Genomic DNA, 19,087 nt, shown 5'->3' with positions numbered 1-19,087 from the left:
TACTGTGTGCAGAGCACTGTACTAAGCACTTGGGAAGTACAGTGCTTGGCACATAGTAAGCGCTTAACAACTCTCATCATAATAATTTAGTGTTCATGGTTTGTCTCAGCATCCTTGGCGGTCTCTTGCTCATACCAGTCACAGTTCTGCTAGAACGGTGCTGGGTTCGAACAAGTGGGTGGGCAAGAATGTCGTGTACGGGACCCACTTAAGGCCAAAGGGACCGAGATGTGGACTGTAAAGCTCGTTGTTCATTCATGCATTCATTCAGTCGTATTTATTGAGCACCTACTGTGTGCAGAGCACTGTACGAAGCGCTTGGGAAGTACAAATCGGCAACATATAGAGACGGTTCCTACGCAACAGCAGGGAATGTCTGTTTATGCTTGTATTGGACTCTCCCAGGAGCTTAGTACATCATCATCATCATCAATCGTATTTATTGAGCGCTTACTATGTGCAGAGCACTGTACTAAGCGCTTGGGAAGTACAAATTGGCAACATCTAGAGACAGTCCCTACCCAACGGTGGGCTCACAGTCTAAAAGGGGGAGACAGAGAACAAAACCAAACATACTAACAAAATAAAATAAATAGAATAGATATGCACAAGTAAAATAAATAAATAATTGAATAATAAATATGTACAAACATATATACAGGTGCTGTGGGGAAGGGAAGGAGGTAAGGTGGGGGGGATGAAGAGGGGGACGAGGGGGAGAGGAAGGAAGGGGCTCAGTCTGGGAAGGCCTCCTGGCAGTACAGTGTTTTGCACCCAGTAAGTGCTCAATAAATATGATTCAATGGATGAATGAATACTGGACTACAGCATCAGAGGCCAGCGGACACCAGTCACACGGAAACCACCTCGCTAGTTCCTACAGCCTTCAAAGCCCGGGACGGCCAACTATTGTCAGGTGGCTGTGGGCAGGGAATGCCTCTACCGACTCTGTACGCTGGACTCTGCCAAGCACTTGGTAGAGTGCTCTGCAGAGTGAGCGCTCAATAGATAGCGAAGCAGCGTGACCTAGTGGTTAGAGCGTGGGCCTGGACGTCAGAAGGACCTGGGTTCTAATCCCAGCTCCACCCCTTGTCTGCTGTGTGATCCTGGGCAAGTCACTCCTACCTATCTACTTGGGTTTTTTTTTTTGGTCTGTCTCCCCCTTCTAGACTGTGAGCCCGTTGTTGGGTAGGGACCGTCTCTATATGTTGCCGATTTGTACTTCCCAAGCGCTTAGTACAGTGCTCTGCACACAGGAAGGGCTCAATAAATACGATTGAATGAATGAATGAACTTCTCTGGGCCTCAGTTACCTCACCTGTAAAATGGGGACTAATTCTGTAGCCCCCTGTGGGACATGGACATAGATCCATTCATTCGATCATATTTATTGAGCGCTTACTGTGTGCACAGCACTGCACTAAGCGCTTGGGAAGCACAAATCAGCAACATATAGAGACGGTCCCTACCCAACAACGGGATCACCGTCTAGAAGGGGGAGACAGACAACAAAATAAAACAAACGGACAGGTGTCAACACTCTCAGAATAAATAGAATTATAGCTATAATACACATCGATTTTCTTTATGAAGTAGGTGGCTGGGTCACGAGGGGCAAGGGATGGGGTAGCTGGGAGTTTGAGGAGGGAGTTCAAAATCTGGAACAACTGGAAAGGGTGATGGGCATGGATGTCAATAAGAACGGAGAAATAATTTTGCCAGGCAGAGTTAAGGATGTGGCTAATATCTGCCAGTGCCAGCCCATCATGCTGCCCTCCTTTTCCTTCCCTTACTGGCAGAAACTGCTGTTGCTACAAACCAACTGCACGGCCCAATTATGCCCCATGTCCTCTGGGGCTGTTAAACCAAGTAGTCCTGGGCCCCTGATGGGGGTTTGGGGGTGGCTAGTGGGGGAGAAGGGTTGGCCCACCAAACCAGGCCAAAAGTACTGTACTGTTCTCTGCACAGCAACCGCTCAAAAATTTCAGTTTGTTTGACTCTTTCAGCATACACAAAAAGGATGTCAATCCCTGGGCTAGAGTCATCCAGTCTGGCCTTGTTCCCCTGGCATGGATCCTGCCTTTACCTTCTATTATTAATAATAAAAAAGAATAATAATGATGATAATAATTATAGTATCTATTAAGCGTTTATTAGGTGCCAACCACTGTACTGAGCACTGGGGGAGTTACAAGACCGCCACGTTGGACAAAGTCCCTATTCCACGGGGGGGCTCACAGTTCAAGGAGGAGGGCGTAGGACTTAATTTCCAATTTACTGATGAGGAAACCGAGGCACAGTGGAAAAGAGCACGGGCTTTGGAGTCAGAGGTCATGGGTTCAAATCCCGGCTCTGCCAACTGTCAGGTGTGTGACTTTGGGCAGGTGCATATTTGGCCAAATAAGATGTACAAGAGACTACTTAGAAAATTAATTGCTATATTTACATAGGCACACAAAACTAGAATTCAGACATCTTTCACTATTGGGGTATGCTTACATTGCTATCCAATTTGATCATGTAGCTATATCTTCTGGATTCTTCAGATTTTTCTTATAATATTTATACTAGAAATATATATTATATCTATTATAAATATTATATAAATAAATATAATTTATATAAATAAGTATTTATTATACATAATAAATATTATATATATATATGTAAATTGGAGAAGCAGCATGGCTCAGTGGAAAGAGCCCGGGCTTGGGAGTCAGAGGTCATGGGTTCTAATCCCAATTCCACCATTTGTCAGCTGTGTGACTTTGGGCAAATCACTTAACTTCTCTGGGCCTCAGTTCCCTCATCTGTAAAATCGGGATTAAGACTGTGAGCCCCCCGTGGGACAACCTGATCACCTTGTAACCTCCCCCGTGCTTAGAACAGTGCTTTGCACATAGTAAGCGCTTAATAAATGCCATTATTATTATTATTATTATTCTCTGTGCCTCAGTTACCTCATCTGTAAAATGGGGATTGAGACTGTGAGCCCCACGTGGGAAAACCTGATCACCTTGTAACCCCCCGCAGTGCTTAGAACTGTGCTTCACAAATAGTAAGCGATTAACAAATACCATTATTATTATTATTATTATTATTATTATTATTATATTATTTTGGTCCATTGGTTGACTCTTGGGAGCACATGAATGCATGTCACATTATTTTCTCTAGGAAGCTCTTTCATTAACACAATTTTTATGGAACCAATGCTGACTGGGATACAGCAGTACCTATGATTCAGTAATAATCAGACACTGACCTTTGACTCATCTAGTCCAAGCTTCTTCAGAGACTTCCTGACATAATCCACGAATGAGGAAGACTTCGAGTAAATTTTACCAACATGCTGGTCACTGAAAAATAGATTTTTCCACAATAAACAATATATCATCCTTTTATGAACTCCCAATTAAATCCAAGGATATTGACTCCAATTTTGTTGCATGAATAAAATGGGTTGTCTCGTGTTCATATGGATTGAAATATGGGAGGAGATGCGGCGTGGCCTAGTGGAAAGAGTATGAGTCTGGGAGTCAGAGGACCTGGGTTCGAATCCCGGCTCTGCCACTTGTCTTCTGGGCAAGTCGCTTAACTTCGCTGTGCCTCAGTTACCTCATCTGGGGATTCGTTCATTCATTCAATCGTATTTATTGAGCGCTTACTGTGTGCAGAGCACTGTACTAAGCGCTTGGGAAGTACAAGTTGGCAACATATAGAGACAGTCCCTACCCAACAACAGGCTCACAGTCTAGAAAGGGGAGACAGACAACAAAACAAAACATGTAAGTCGTCAGAACAAACAGAATTAAAGCTAGATGCACATCATTAACAAAATAAATAGAACAGCAAATATGTACAAGAAAATAAATAGAGTAATAAATCTGTGCAAACATATATACAAGTGCTGCAGGGAGGGGAAGGAGGTGCGGGGGGGAGGAGGAGAGGATAAAGGGGGCTCAGTCGGTGAAGGCCTATGAAGACTGTGAGCCCCTTGGGAGACATGGACTGTATCTAACCTGATTAACTTGTATCTTCCCCATCCCTTAGTGCAGTGCTTGGCACACAGTAAGCACTTGAAAATACCATTTAAAAAAACAACAAAAAAATGCCTAGTGAACAAGGGGTGAATATCCACAAGGAGCGAGTGTTTTCCTGTTTTAAACAGAAGACAGCAGGAGGGCAGAGGGAGATAGCTTTTCTATCTGCACCTTCCAAGAGTGAGATTTTGTCCCCTCCAGGGGTCAGGCAATGAGAAGTAGGCTATACCCCATGATATTTGCAAGCTGGATACACAACCACTATGGTTTGACATTAAAGCCACCCCATGACACAAATCCCCCAGGATATAGACATCTGTATATATGTATACCTGTATATATGTATGTTTGTACATATTTGTTACTCTATTTATTTATTTATTTATTTATTTATTTATTTATTTATTTTACTTGTACATATCCCTTTTATACTGTGAGCCCACTGTTGGGTAGGGACTGTCTCTATGTGTTGCCAATTTGTATTTCCCAAGCGCTTAGTACAGTGCTCTGCACATAGTAAGCGCTCAATAAATACGATTGATGATGATGATGATGATCATTGTTTCACAGCTTGACAATCCAGTGCATCACTGCAGGACACAGTGAATGCACTGATGAAGATAATGATGTTCTTCAAAACATCTAGACTGCACTGTTCCAAGCTCATAGTAAAACGCTCTGCACATGGGAAGCACTCAATAAAGACAAATTATTGATTGATAGATTGACTGTAAGCTTATAGTGGGCAAGGGACTTGTCTACCAATTCTCCTGTAGTCTACTCTCCCACGTGCTCAGTAGACACTCTATGGTTTCTTGACTGATTTCTCCACGACAAGCTAAGACCGAGGATTGAGAAGCCTTGCATCAATTTTTTAAAAAGTATTTTAAAATGATTGAAGATGGTCTTGATGAAGAAAGGAGTTCAAAAGTGAGGTGAGGTGCTCAGAAGGATTTGGCCTGCTACGAGGTTCTTTTGGAAGATTCTTGGGCCTGGAACTCTCTTCTGCTTCATATCTGACTCTCTCTCCAGCTTCAAGAGCCTCCTAAAATCACATCTTCAAGAAGCCTTTCTTTCACCTATCCTCCCTCCCCTCTTCATCAAGTACAAACTCATTCCAGCCCACATTACTTGTGTAAATAGTCTTAAGTTTCACTATTTCCCCACCCCTAATCTATGTTAATGTCTGTCTTCCTCTGTGAATTCTAACCACCTCCTGAGCAGAGATCCTATCTACCCACCTTTGTGGTATTGTACTTTCCCTATGTACTTAACATAAACTCTCTTCAAACAGTAAGTGCTCAATAAATACCACTGAGGGATGACTTGATTGACTGAAACTGTACTTCACAATGTAGTTTGTTTTATGGTACTTGTTAAATACTTATTATGTGTCAAACAATGTTCTATGCCCTGGGGTAGGAAGAAGTTGATCAGGTAGGACACAGTCCAGCATTCTCTGCACAGTAAGTGCTCAATAAATACGATTGAATGAATGGGGCTCACAGCCTTAAGTAAGAGGGAGAACAGGTACTGAATCCCCATTTTACAGTTGAGGAAACTGAGGCCCAGAGAAGTTAAGGGACTTGCCCAAGGTCACACAGCAATTAACTGGCAGAGCAATTGGCAGAGCGGGGATTTGAACTCAGGTCCTCTGACTCCCAGCCCCGTGCTCTCTCTCCACTAGGCCATGCGAATGCATTAAGGCTACATCATGGGGAACATCTGTTTTCTTTACGTGAATAACACATTTCTTGTAGCTTGCGCTATGCAATGAAATCATGCATAATACAAGTTACAAGAAACGTGCTCCTCACAAGTTTCTGGGGGAAGTTGGACCTTGATCTGGGTGATAGCATACCTGCGGAACGGAAAAATTGGTTGCCAGTTCCGCTCCAAGGCCAAGAATCAGCCCTGATGCTTTAGCTCAATATCATCCCTAAGTGTTTGCGGAAATCTGTGGCTTTGGAGCGAAGCTGTCAGTTCACTTCGAGCTGACACTGACTGTTTCCATTTCTCATTCTCTTTGAGAGAAGAGTGCAGAGTGGGGATCTTCCAGAACCTGCTCTTCGGAGAGAGGCTGTTTGAGATTAGTGAGTTGAAGAAGGAGCCGACAGCAAATGATTATCTGCTCCAACCAGACAACTCCCCTCAGAGTCAAGTATGCTGAAGGTTAGTGAATAGCTCCCATCTTAATTCCTCTCCAATTAGGGATCTATCAGAAACAGGAGGATTCTGCAAGACAAATACTATTTTCACAAATACAGAACAGGGAGTGAATTGACTCCCCTGTAGCAATTGGGTGTAATGTTGGACGGGACTTAAAGATCCTGGGCTATGCCAGCAACTGGTGTATGATGTATCTCTAGGCATATTGTGTTTTGTTTTTCTCATTTTTAAAAAAATGGTATTTGTTGAGCGCTTACTCTGTGTCAGACACTCTTCTAAGCACTGGGGTAGGTAGAAGATAATGAGGTTGGATACAGTCCATGCCTCACATGGGGTTCACAGTTCCCCCTTTTAGACTGTGAGCCCACTGTTGGGTAGGGACTGTCTCTATATGTTGCCAACTTGTACTTCCCAAACGCTTAGTACAGTGCTCTGCACACAGTAAGTGCTCAATAAATACGATTGATTGATTGATTAATCCCAATTTTGCAGATGAGGCACCTGAGCTGCAGAGAAGTAAAGTGACTTGCCCAAGGTGACAAAGCTGACAAGTGGCAGAGTTGGGATTGGAATCCAGGTTCCCTGAGCCCCACACAGTCTTTCCACTAGGTCATACTGCTTCTGTGTTCCTTTAGACCTGGCAATACACTGGTATTCAGCTTTGGCTCAAGAACCCACTCCCAACAGATGACATTGTACTTTATAAGAAAATTGGTTCCGTTGCAACACTTTGATCTAAAGATGCTGTTTTTAGGAAACAATTGTGTGATCATTTCCAGGATTGCTTGAACTGTTGGATGTTCAAGTACAGTTCAGAGGTGATGCTGCTGCAGCTGCTCAAAAATAGGCCTTTTCTGTGTCCTTTGCTCAGGCAGGAAAATGTATTTTGCTCAGAATTGACTAGGACGTTCACAAGAAAACAGCACGGAATCATAACCTCCAACAAGAATGATTAAAAGGACCATGAACCTTTGGTTGAAATCAGCATTCGGTGTGCGAAACAGGTGAGGAAAATGTTTTCTGTGGTCTTTATAGCCCATAATTAGGATCATGAGAAGCAGCGCCAGTCTAGCGGATAGAAGACAAGCCTGGGAGTCAGAAAAACCTGGGTTCTAATCTCAGAGCTGCCACTTGTCTGCTATATGACCTTAGGCAAATCATTTAACTTCTCTGGGCCTCAATTACCTCATCTGTAAAATGGGGATTAAGACTGTGAGCCCCATGTGGGATGTCAATCAATCAATCAATTGTATTTATTGAGTGCTTACTGTGTGCAGAGCACTGTACTAAGCGCTTGGGAAGTACAAGTTGGCAACATATAGAGACAGTCCCTACCCAACAGTGGGCTCACAGTCTAAAAGGGGGAGACAGAGGACAAAACCAAACATACTAACAAAATAAAATAAATAGAATAGATATGTACAAGTAAAATAAATAAATAAATAGAGTAATAAATATGTACAAACATATATACATATATACAGGTGCTGTGGGGAAGGGAAGGAGGTAAGATGGGGGACATGGACTAGGTCCAGCCCGATTAGTTTGTACTTGCCCCAGCTGTTAGTACAGTGTCTGACACATAGCAAGCGCTTAACAGATACCATTAAAAACGATCATGATACCTACAAGAAGAGCACTACTGCCATTTTAGGTAGGCAAAATCAATAAATAGTGTTTTATCACAAAATGAAGTATTAGATTTTTGTGAAAACACACGGTTTGCTACTTATGAAACGTATATAACCTCCCTCACTTACTCATCTCCTTGCCCACTGCTTCCATCTGACACCATCCTATAATAATAATGACGGTATTTGTTAATCGCTTACTATGTGCCAAGCACTGTTCTAAGCGCTGAGCACTGTTCTAAACGCTGAACTATGCTGGGCTATCCTATGCTGGGCTCCTATGATCTAAACACCAACTTTCTGTTTTGCAGGGAAAAAAAATGTTGCTGAACAACTGTCATTCTGATGGTGCCAAACATAAATTAATCAAAGTGGCCCAACCTAAATGTATTTATCTAAATGTACACTCCGTAGCTTTATTTCTTTACTGTAAACACTTAAATAATTTTATAAAATTATTGAAAATGAGATCTTCATACCATTTGCTGATGCCGTAACATTCCTTAATAATAACCTGAAGAACTGCTCGATAGAAGAGTGATTCTATAGGTAACTGCAAAACAGAACACAATGAAAAAATGTGAATTTCAAAATAAAGGTCAAGATCAAGATCCTTCTATTGCATGGATGACAATTTTCTAATGTTTCTTTTCTCAGTGGACAAGTCATACTGAACCCATAACTGTGACAGAAAATAAATAAAGGAATTTGTAATATTGGGAGAGAAGAGAAGAAAAAGGAAGAATTAATGGAAACTTATGAACGAAAAATGTGTAATGGGTTATTTCAGGCTGCACTATATTTGAAAATTTCATGACTGTACTCTCTTGCAAGGTTAACCACTTCAAAAAGCATAGAGACTAAGTGGATTTCACTCAGTTACATGCTTTTTGGTGTGAAAAATGCATGCTTCTGTGGGAAAATGGAATGCTTGTCAGTTAAAAATGTGGACTCTAAACAGTAAAATACTTTTGGATAGAGAGGGGAAAGCTTGCCAAATTAAAAAAAAAGAAAGATTTTTCCCTTAAAAAAAAGTCACCTCATCTCCAAGTCCTTGCCCTATACTACAGAATTCATTGTAAGTGCATAAAATAATTCAATTAACCAACCAGTCAAAATTATTTTTTGAATACTTGGGTGAGTAAAACAGTTAATAGGCATGATCCTTGCCCTAAATAAATTTGGCAAGAAGGTATCATAGGTGACCTTTGAGAGGGTGGTTTCAGTGGTGTGAAGGGGCTGAAGCCAGATTGGTGGGGGGGTCAGGAGAGAATTGGAGGAGAGGAAGTGGAGACAGCAGGTGTAGATAACTGGTTCAAGGATTTTGGAGAGGAATGATAAGGGAGATGGGGAGATAAATGGAGGAAGTTGTGGGGTTAAGGGAGGATTTTCCAGTGGGGACAGGGGCTCTTGAGCAATGTTTGAAAGCAGCAGGGAAGAAGCTATTGGAGACTTACATACATAAATGTACATACATTATACATACATGCTCCTGAGGGGAAGTGATTACCAAAGTGCTTAAATTGGAAGTACAGAAGTGGCATGATGGGGGAAACCAGCTTGGGGAGATTAGGGATTGATTAAGGAAGGTCTCCTGGAGGAGATGTGATTTTACTGGGGCTTGGAAGATGGAAAAAGCAGTTATCTGGTGTATGCAAAGGAGGAGGGAGTGTTAGGAAGGAAGAAGGGGGTGAGCAGAGAGAATGGTGGTGAGAGAGCCTTGACAAGAGTGAAATGTGTTAACTGAGGTTTAGCATAAATGGAGTTAAGTGGAGTTAAGCAAAGGGAGGGAGATGATCATTTCTTTCAAGTCACATATGCTTTCTTTGTTGATTTGCATTTTGCTGACCCTTACTGTCACACTCAGTATGCCACAGAGAAAACTTTCCCCCTAGGAGTTGACAGAGGGCAAAAATAGCCCTTTCTTTTCATCTTTCCCTTATTTTCTAATTAAGTACAAGCTCAGTGGTGGGAGAGTAGCTTCTGGAAAAAAATACCCCAAACTCGACCATCTGGGAAAAGCAAAGGGAATGGAGACAAAATGGATAGCCCCATTAGACCATAAGGTCCTTAAAAGCAGGGATCATGTCTACCAATTGTATTATACTCTTCCAGAGAGGCAGCATGGCTCAGTGGAAAGAGCCCGGGCTTGGGAGTCAGAGGTCGTGGGTTCTAATCCCCGCTCCGCCACTTGTCAGCTGTGTGACTTTGGGCAAGTCACTTAACTTATCTGGGCCTCAGTTACCTCATCTGTAAAATGGGGATTAAGACTGTGAGCCCCACGTGGGACAACCTGATTACCTTGTATCCCCCCAGCACTTAGAACAGTGCTTGGCATATAGTAAGCGCTTAACAAATGCCACTGTTATTCCAAGCACTTAGTACAGTGGTCTGCACAACGTAAGTGCTCAATAAATACTATTGATTGATTGGCACCTTTAAGGGCATGGACAAGGCAAAAGCAAAATTGTTCATTCCTGGACCTTGAACTCAGATACGCTAGATGCTTTTCAAAGTTGAGAGAATTTTAAGAAAAACTAATTGAGTCAGATGGTTCCCCTTCATATTCTTTCTCTTTCTTGCCTGGATGTAAGTCAGTTGGTGAGGAAGAGGAAAATTGCAGAATAATAATGTTGAGAATATATTACCAAATGAATATGTCTCCCAATAAATTGCCCCCCAATGCATTTTTTATGTATTTGTTAAGCGCTTACTATGCATTAAGCACTGTTCTAAGCACTGGGGCATATACAAGTTAACCCAGTCAGACACAGTCCCTATCCCACGGGGCACTCAGACTCCAAGTAAGAGGGAGAACAGGCACTAAATCCCCATTTTGCAACTGAGGAAACTGAGGCATGGGGCAGTTAGGTGACTAGCCCAAGGACACACAGCAGGCAAGTGGCAGAGCTGGGATTAGAACCCATATCCTCTGGCTCATAGGCCCAAGCTCTATCTACTAGGCCACGCTGCTTGCTTTAGTTTTTCTTTTCCTAAAAATAGTCACACTTAAAATTTTCTTCCAAATGAAGCAGCCCATTACTGTTTGGACAACTGTAGTCAACCAGTGGTTTTTACTGAGTGCTTACTATATGTAGAGCGAAAGTTTAAGGTTTACATTCAACTATAAACAGCACTTTGCCCAGAGCACTGATTTCATAGCAGAGATAATCCCATCCGTAGGATTGTGTACAGTGGAGGGAAATCCATGGAACAAAAATGGTGCTTCCTATAAAACAAAACTTGCATTAACTCCCTTAAAAAAATACATCTGCGTACGTACAGATGAAAACCAAATGCAGGCGACGAGGTGACATAACATTGATCGAGCGATCCTGTGGGCTTGCCAGTTTTACCATCAAATGATAGAAAACACTGCAAGTTCAGTGCAAAGTCAGGCACAAATAGCACCAAAACAGAAAAAAAGAAATTTTAGCCATCAGAAGGCCTATCATAAACAATATTACTTACCCTTTGGCCGACCGCAACTCGTTCCAAAGCCTTTAAAAGAGAAGAAATGAACTTGCTGATCTATTTAGACATGTTACAGGATATTATAAACAAACCATATAAGGACTCGGAAAAATGACATTTAATAAGATTAATTATACAATCTCCCGAAAGCCTAAGCACTTTGAGGCATTGGCTGCGTTAAAAAGAGTTAATCGGTCCACTTCATTTTTCGGGACCTAGATGATAAAGATATGTTAGATACTTCTAGAATTGGAGGGAATTGGAAGTGAAAACCCTTTCAACATTCTTGGTTCATGTCCAGGAAAACCATAACTAGGAAACAACCCGCTGCAAGTATTATGCTGCATGTTTCAGTTTTACTCCGTCTACATTCCTTTTCAAGCCTTATTTGAGTTTCCAACTTGAGTCCTGCTATTGGGCTCACGGAAAGAACGTCGTTCTAGGGATTAGGAGACCCGGGTTCTACTTTTGGTTCTGCCAACTGGGGTTTATGGCATCAATCGGGCATCCTGGGAGGCGGACACGTCCGGGAAAATCCTGAATAGTGCTTGGCTGATATGGGTGGGGAAAACTGCATCAGCATTTAGGCGACCACTCGGCTAGGTCTAGGAGGCACATATGTTGTGGTCAGCTCGACCACAAATTGAGAACAGCTGGCCGAGTGGATCGAGCACGGGACTGGGAGTCGGAAGGACCTGGGTTCTAATCCTGGCTCTGCTGCTTGTCTGCTGTGTGACCTTGGGCAACTCACTTCATTTCTCTGGGCCTCATCTGTAAAATGGGACTGTGAGCCCCAGGTGGGACATGGACTGTGTCCAACATGACTAGCTTGTATCAACTTTGGTGCTTAGAAGAGTGCCTGGCACATAGTAAGCACTTAACAAATACCATAAAAAAATGGATCTTGTATATTGAAAGCACCCTGAGCTTACCCTTTATAAGATATTGCAGGCCTGCCCACCTACCTACTTGCTCACTGTACTCCACTCCAGCAGGCTGAAGTATTCCCATGCCCCCGGGGCCTGGGAATGGCCACAAGAGATAAAATCAATTCCTCTCTGCAGGGTCTCTGTCCTAAAGTGTCAATCAAGACTGAGCACCACCTGTCACTCCTCACAAGAAATTTCAACATCATCGATCATCATGGGGTTCATGGAGCCACAGCACGGCATGTGCTGTGGTCAGCTCAACCGTTAACGGAGAACGGCATGGCGGAGCGGATCGAGTATGGGCCAGGGCGTTGGAAGGTCACGGCTTCTAATCCCAGCTCCACCACCTGTCTGCTGTGTCACCTTAGACAAGTCACTTCATTTCTCTGTGCCTCAGTTACCTCATCTGTGAAATGGGAATTGAGACCGTGAACCCCACACAGGACAGGGACTGCGTCCAACCCGATTTGGTTGTATCCACTCCAGCGCTTAGTACGGTGCCTGGCACATAGTAAGTGCTTAACAAATACCAAGATTATTAATTATTATTATCATCATCGTCATCTCATCATCCATCTTCAATGTTTCCAGAAACAGTCCTCTTTGTTTCACATTAAACCCAAGCCACCAGATTTTGAGAGCTCAGTTCATTTTTTTAACTACCACTCTCGGCTTCAAGGCTCTCCATCCCCTCGCCCCCTCCTACCTCACCTCCCTTCTCTCCTTCTACAGCCCAGCCCGCACCCTCCACTCCTCTGCCGCTAACCTCCTCAATGGGCCTCGTTCTCGCCTGTCCCGCCGGCGAACCCTTCCCCACGTCCTCCCCCTGGCCTGGAATGCCCTCCCTCTGCACATCCGCCAAGCTAGCTCTCTTCCTCCCTTCAAAGCCCTACTGAGAGCTCACCTCCTCCAGGAGGCCTTCCCATACTGAGCCCCCTCCTTCTTCTCCCTCTCTTCCCCTTCCCCATCCCCCGCCTTACCTCCTTCCCCTCCCCACAGCACCTGTATATATGTATATATGTTTGTACATATTTATTACTCTATTTATTTTGCTTGTACATATTTATTCTATTTATTTTATTTTGTTAATATGTTTTGTTTTGTTGTCTGTCTGCCCCTTCTAGACTGTGACCCCGCTGTTGGGTAGGGACCGTCTCTATATGTTGCCAACTTGTACTTCTCAAGCACTTAGTACAGTGATCTGCACACAGTAAGCGCTCAATAAATACGACTGAATGAACTACCCAAGAGGACAAATAATTAGAGAAGGAAGTGAACAATCATGTTTTTTTACTTATTCCAATATTTCCCCTTAATTCATTTGGATTTAAATTAATTTAAAACTTGAACTTCAGGTAAAGATATATGCTTACATAAATACCAGGAATTTACACTAACCGCACAAACCAACAAATGGTAACTCAATGGACTACTTAGTCTTTGGATGTAGAAATAAAACATGATTAGGCTATTTAAATTTGGTTCCAAAACCCAAAACATTTTCTTCGGTTTGGGTAGAAATGGCCAGCCCTGGTGCAGACGTTTTCACAATTACCTCTGAATTCATTTCAGGTCTGAGCCACAGAAGCTGGGAGAGTGACAAATTCCCAGTCAGATGTACTTCATTATCCTATAATTTTTCTCTTACCAAATAGTCTTTTAGCAGGCAGCCTTTAAAGATGCCTTTCACAAGTAGGTTGTGAAAGATGGTATTTTCTTGTTTTGGATAAGAAGAAAAACCTGTCAATATCCCAAGGCAAATAGAAACATACAGCAGAAAGGACAATCTCTGCCACTTCTCCAGGAAATCAATGGCTCCCACATGTTGATGAATGCAGAATGTGAAAATCCAGGCACTGGTCTGACTTCTTCCACTACAAATTCACTCCATCCAAGCGCTTAGTACAGTCAAGCGCTTAGTACAGTGCTCTGCACACAGTAAGCGCTCAATAAATACGATTGATGATGATAACTCAGCTCTCTCTCTCTCTCCCTTTCCCCCCAACCTACCTGTAAGCAACTCTTCTTTGGTCACTAATCACCTCCCATTTCTATAACTCCCACCAACTTTTTACTTTCTATTTTAATCCCAATCTTTACTCTCCCCTCAAACCCCCTAATTCCCCCTACTGCTTCATTCACTCTAACTCCTAATAACCTCTCCTGTTGTTCATACAATTGAAACCATCAGGCATGAACTGTCCACATTTTCTCCACCTCCTCCTCACCATGCCACTACCACTTTTCCTGCTTCCCACCTGCTCTCTAAATTAATTGTGGCATTTGTTAAGCTCTGACTATGTGCCAAGCCCTGTACTAAATCCTGGGGTAGACACACATGATACAATATTAACCCCATTCTCCTCCTACACCTCTGATGGCTTCTTTTTACATTTTATTTGCTTGTTTTTCCTCATGGAAGGTATCTCACAATCAATCGATTAATCATATTTATGGAGCACTGACTATGTGCAGAGCACTGCACTAAGTGCCGGGAGAGTATTGTATAACAGAGTTGGCGACGCGTTCCCCCCTCAAAGGGATTTTACAGTCTAAAGGGTTCTTTTTTATTTTATGGTATTTGTTAAGTGCTTACTGTGTGACAGGCACTGTTCTAAGTGCTGAGTTGATACCAGGTAATCAGGTTGGACAAAGTCCATGTGCCGAATGGGGCTCGCAGTCATAATCCCCATTTCCCAGAGGAGGTAACTGAAGCACAGAGAAGTTAAGTGATTTGCACAAGGTCACACAGCAGACAAGTGGCAAAGCCGGGACTGGAACCGAGATCCTTCTGACACTCAGGCCCATGTTCTATCCACTAGGCCACACTGCTCCATTTTGTTCTTTACCCCCTCTCTGAGGGAGCTCATTTGCTCCCATGGCATCAGCTGTGCACTTCACCTCCCCTCCCGCAACTAAGCACTTAATTACCCATCCCAACCTCACCCCTGCAGCATCTATATATACATCTTTATACTTACCTTTATATTCTCATACTTGGTGGCTTCCCTTACCTGTATTTATTTTAATGTCTGTTTCTCCTGCTAGACTGTAAGCTCCTTGAGTGTGGGGATGGTGCTGATTTACTCTATCATACCTATCCAAAATGCTTAAAACAATGCTTTGTACAAAGTAAATGTTCAATACAAATCACCACTTGATTAATTGATTCAGCTACCACCTCTATATGGATGACTTTCAAAACTGTTTCTCCAGCCCAGAATTCTCAGCAAATCTACAATCTCGCATGTTCTCTTGCCTCAAGGATATCTCTCTTGGGTGTTCCACCAGCCCCTCAAAATTGACCACATCCAAAACCAAAATACTCACTCTAATCTCTCCTAATCCCATTCTTCCCATAACTGTCCCCCTTTCGGGGGATGACATCATCTTGGTTCCTGTCCCAAAAGCCTACAACTTTGGTGTCATCTTTGACTCCTTAGGGTCTTTCAACTCTCACTCTCAAGGGACAGCTAAATCCTGCCGGGTTTTTTGTATTTGTTTTTGTTTTGACTTTGTGCCAGGTACTGTACTAAGCACTGGGGCAGAAGTAGGTTACAGTCCAAGTTTCACATGGGGCTCACAGTCATAATCCCCATTTTACAGATGAGGAACTGAGGCACAGAGAAATGAAGTGACCTGGTCACACAGATGGCAAGTGCTGGAGCCGGGATTAGAACCCAGGTCCTTCTTACTTTCAGACCTGTGCCTTATCCTTATCCTGTATATATGTATATATGTTTGTACATATTTATTACTCTATTTATTTATTTATTTTACTTGTACATATCTATTCTATTTATTTTATTTTGTTAGTATGTTTGGTTTTGTTCTCTGTCTCCCCCTTCTAGACTGTGAGCCCACTGTTGGGTAGGGACTGTCTCTATATGTTGCCAGCTTGTACTTCCCATGTGCTTAGTACAGTGCTCTGCACACAGTAAGTGCTCAGTAAATACAATTGTTTGATTGATTATCCACTAGGCTATGTTATTTCTCTTCCTACATAACATTTCCTGGGCCTGCCCATTCCTTTCCATCCAGACTGCTACCACCTTGGTTCAAGCTCCAGTCCTAGCAGAGCCAGACTATTGTTATTAGCCTCCTCGCTGGTCTCCCTAGGCCCAGCCTCTCCGCACCTCACTCGAAACCTCACACTCTTGCCTGGATTATTTTCCTGAAGCCTTACTCATCTCACACCTTCCCTTTCCCCAAAACCCTCCCAGGGCTCTGCATTTCCCTCTGAATCAAACAGAAACTTCTCACGATCGTTTTCCAGGCTGTCCACTGGCTGTCTCCATCTTTCATCAGGTCTTTTCCTTCGGTAATCTCCAGCTTGCTGTCTTCGCTTCTCCCAAGCTAACCTTCCATCTGTAGCTAGTTCTCAACTCCCCTTCCTCTCTTCCTTAGCTCATGTAGTGCTGGTGGCTAGGAAACCCTTCCTTTATTCATTCGTTCAATTGTATTTACCGAGTGCTTACTGTGTGCAGAACACTATACGAAGTGCTTTGGAAAATACAATCCAATAGACCACAATACTCCCCAAGTTTAAAGCCCTCATAAAATCTTATTTCATCCAACAAGCCTTCCCTGATTTACTCCCAACACCCTAAGTCAAATCAGCCACCTCTTGTACAGGTTTAATACATCTGTTTTACTTTCTCAATTGCTTAGGACAGTGCCTTGCACCTTACGGCACGACCACTACCAATCAATCAATCATATTTGAGTGCAGAGCACTGTGCTAAGCACTTGGAAGAGTACAACAAAAATAGCGGACACCTTCCCTTTCCATAACGCGCTTTTGGTCTAGAATGAAAACTATACATGTGCGTCTAAGTTTAATGCCGATTTTATCACAACACCATCCATTTATTCATTCAATCATATTTATTGAGCCCTTACTGTGTGCAGAGCACTGTACTAAGCACTTGGGAAGTACAAGTCGGCAACATATAGAGAAGGTCCCTACCCAACAACGGTTTGGACTTTTAAAAAATCTGATTCAAATACAGATACATTGATTCTAGTCCCAGCTGTGCCACTTGCTTGCAGAATAAGCTTGGGCAAGTCAGTTAACTTCTCTGTGCCTCAGTTTCCTCACCTGCAAAATGGGGATAAAATACTAGTACTTACTTCTTCTTAGTCCATGAGTGTCATGTAGGAAAAGGACTGAACCTGATTCTATCATTTTGAATCTATCCCAGGACTTAGTCAAGTGCTTTGTATGCAGTAATAATAAGCACGTAATTGATCAAACAATAGCAGCTTGGCTCAGTGGAAAGAGCCTAGGCTTGGGAGTCAGAGGTCATAGGTTCTAATCCTGACTCCAACACTTGTCTGCTGTGTGACTTTGGGCAAATCACTTAACTTCTCTGAGCCTCAGTTACCTCATCTGTAAAATGGGGATTAAGACTGTGAGCCCCATGTGGGACAACCTGATTACCTTGTACCCTGTAGCGCTTAGAACAATGCTTGGCACATAGTAAGCGCTTAACAAATTCCATTATTATTATTATTATATTTATTATATTTATTCATTTATTTACAAAGTATTGAAAACAGAAATCCAAAAAGAGCGGAAAAAATGTTCCAGAAATCAGCTGTAGCAACCAGAACATTTAGTCAAGGGTTCATTCAATCGTATTTATTGAGCGCTTTCTTTGTGCAGAGCACTGTACTAACGGGTGCACACTTTCTAACACAAGGTTAATCTCATAAAAAACTGTGTACCTAATGAAAAGGAACTTGGTTAACATTGATAAACTTTTGTCATCTATCATTAAAATCTTGCAAATGTAGCCTTCCCCACTCTATACTGTAAGCCCATTGTGGGGAGGGAATGTGACTGCTTCTTGCTGTACTGTACTCTCACAAATGCGTAGTACAGTGCTCTGCACACAGTAAGTGCCTAGTAAATATGATGAAATGACTAATATACTAGACTGCTACAACCTATTTGTCTAATGAAACACTTCTGCCCTACAGATAAAAATCTTCAACCTGAGCAGCTCTACTTGAATAACACCGCAACCATTTTTGTAATGATTCTTACTAACCATTTTTGTTATGCAGGGAGATCATAAGTTAGCTTAAACTATATACATTCAAGTTATAGATGTAAAACAGGGGGGACAACTATGAAATGTAAACCCAATCTTGGAAAGAGGAACACATTCTACTGCGGGTATTTGATGCCAGTTGGTCTTAATTTAGTAAGCAAAGCAAATGAATAACTGGTTTACAGATAAGCTGAGGGGAATAACAGAGCAAATGAGTTTTTCTCTCATTAGCTTGAATTTTAAAAAAAACAAACAGTTCACCACATAATAAAAAGAAAATCATAGAATCATATGGCTGGAAGCATTTGAGGATTTATTTAGGCTTCAGGCAGTATTGACTGGTGCCTTCCACAGATTTAGCGACCGTTATTAAATTGGCCCTCAGCCTTCTATTCCTTGTCCCTCGAACACTTCCTCTGCGGCCAACATTCCCTCCTGCGGAAGTCTCTGCTGAGGTTTCTCTCCAGGCTCTGGAGATCTCAAATATATTGGACGGCCTAACTCCTACTTCGTCAGCACAATGCATTATGTATCCCCGAACCGAACTGGCTTTTCTAACACTGGAGCTACTCTGACATTCATTTTTGCCCGTTGTATTTGCACAGAACTGATCTTTCCTTCCTACCTTAGGATTTTTTATTTTTTTTACAAGTCCTGCCATTGGTTCTGTGGAAAGAGCGTGGCTCCGGGAGTCGGGAGACCTGGGTTCCAGTCCCAGTGGGAAATAATTGTTGGGACAGAGTACTATCAGAAATGAAGGTTTCTGTCTGAGGAACCACAAA

At 42.6% G+C, this 19,087-nt stretch overlaps 1 protein-coding gene across 1 annotated transcript in view; it reads right to left on the bottom strand.

Annotated features, from left to right (window-relative positions):
• The window catches only part of METTL25 (methyltransferase like 25), a 105,183-nt gene that overhangs the window by 14,981 nt on the left and 71,115 nt on the right, over window positions 1-19,087 (bottom strand). The window contains exons 7-9 of the mRNA XM_038756835.1: window positions 11,315-11,344; window positions 8,323-8,396; window positions 3,266-3,359 (exon numbers count right to left, since the gene is read on the bottom strand). Of these exons, the coding sequence (XP_038612763.1) occupies window positions 3,266-3,359; window positions 8,323-8,396; window positions 11,315-11,344 (198 nt within the window). The remainder of the gene's footprint in view (window positions 1-3,265; window positions 3,360-8,322; window positions 8,397-11,314; window positions 11,345-19,087) is intronic.

The sequence above is a fragment of the Tachyglossus aculeatus genome, chromosome 14 (assembly GCF_015852505.1).
Source record: "Tachyglossus aculeatus isolate mTacAcu1 chromosome 14, mTacAcu1.pri, whole genome shotgun sequence".
NCBI lineage: Eukaryota > Metazoa > Chordata > Mammalia > Monotremata > Tachyglossidae > Tachyglossus > Tachyglossus aculeatus.
This window is presented reverse-complemented; position numbering and strand designations above follow the sequence as displayed.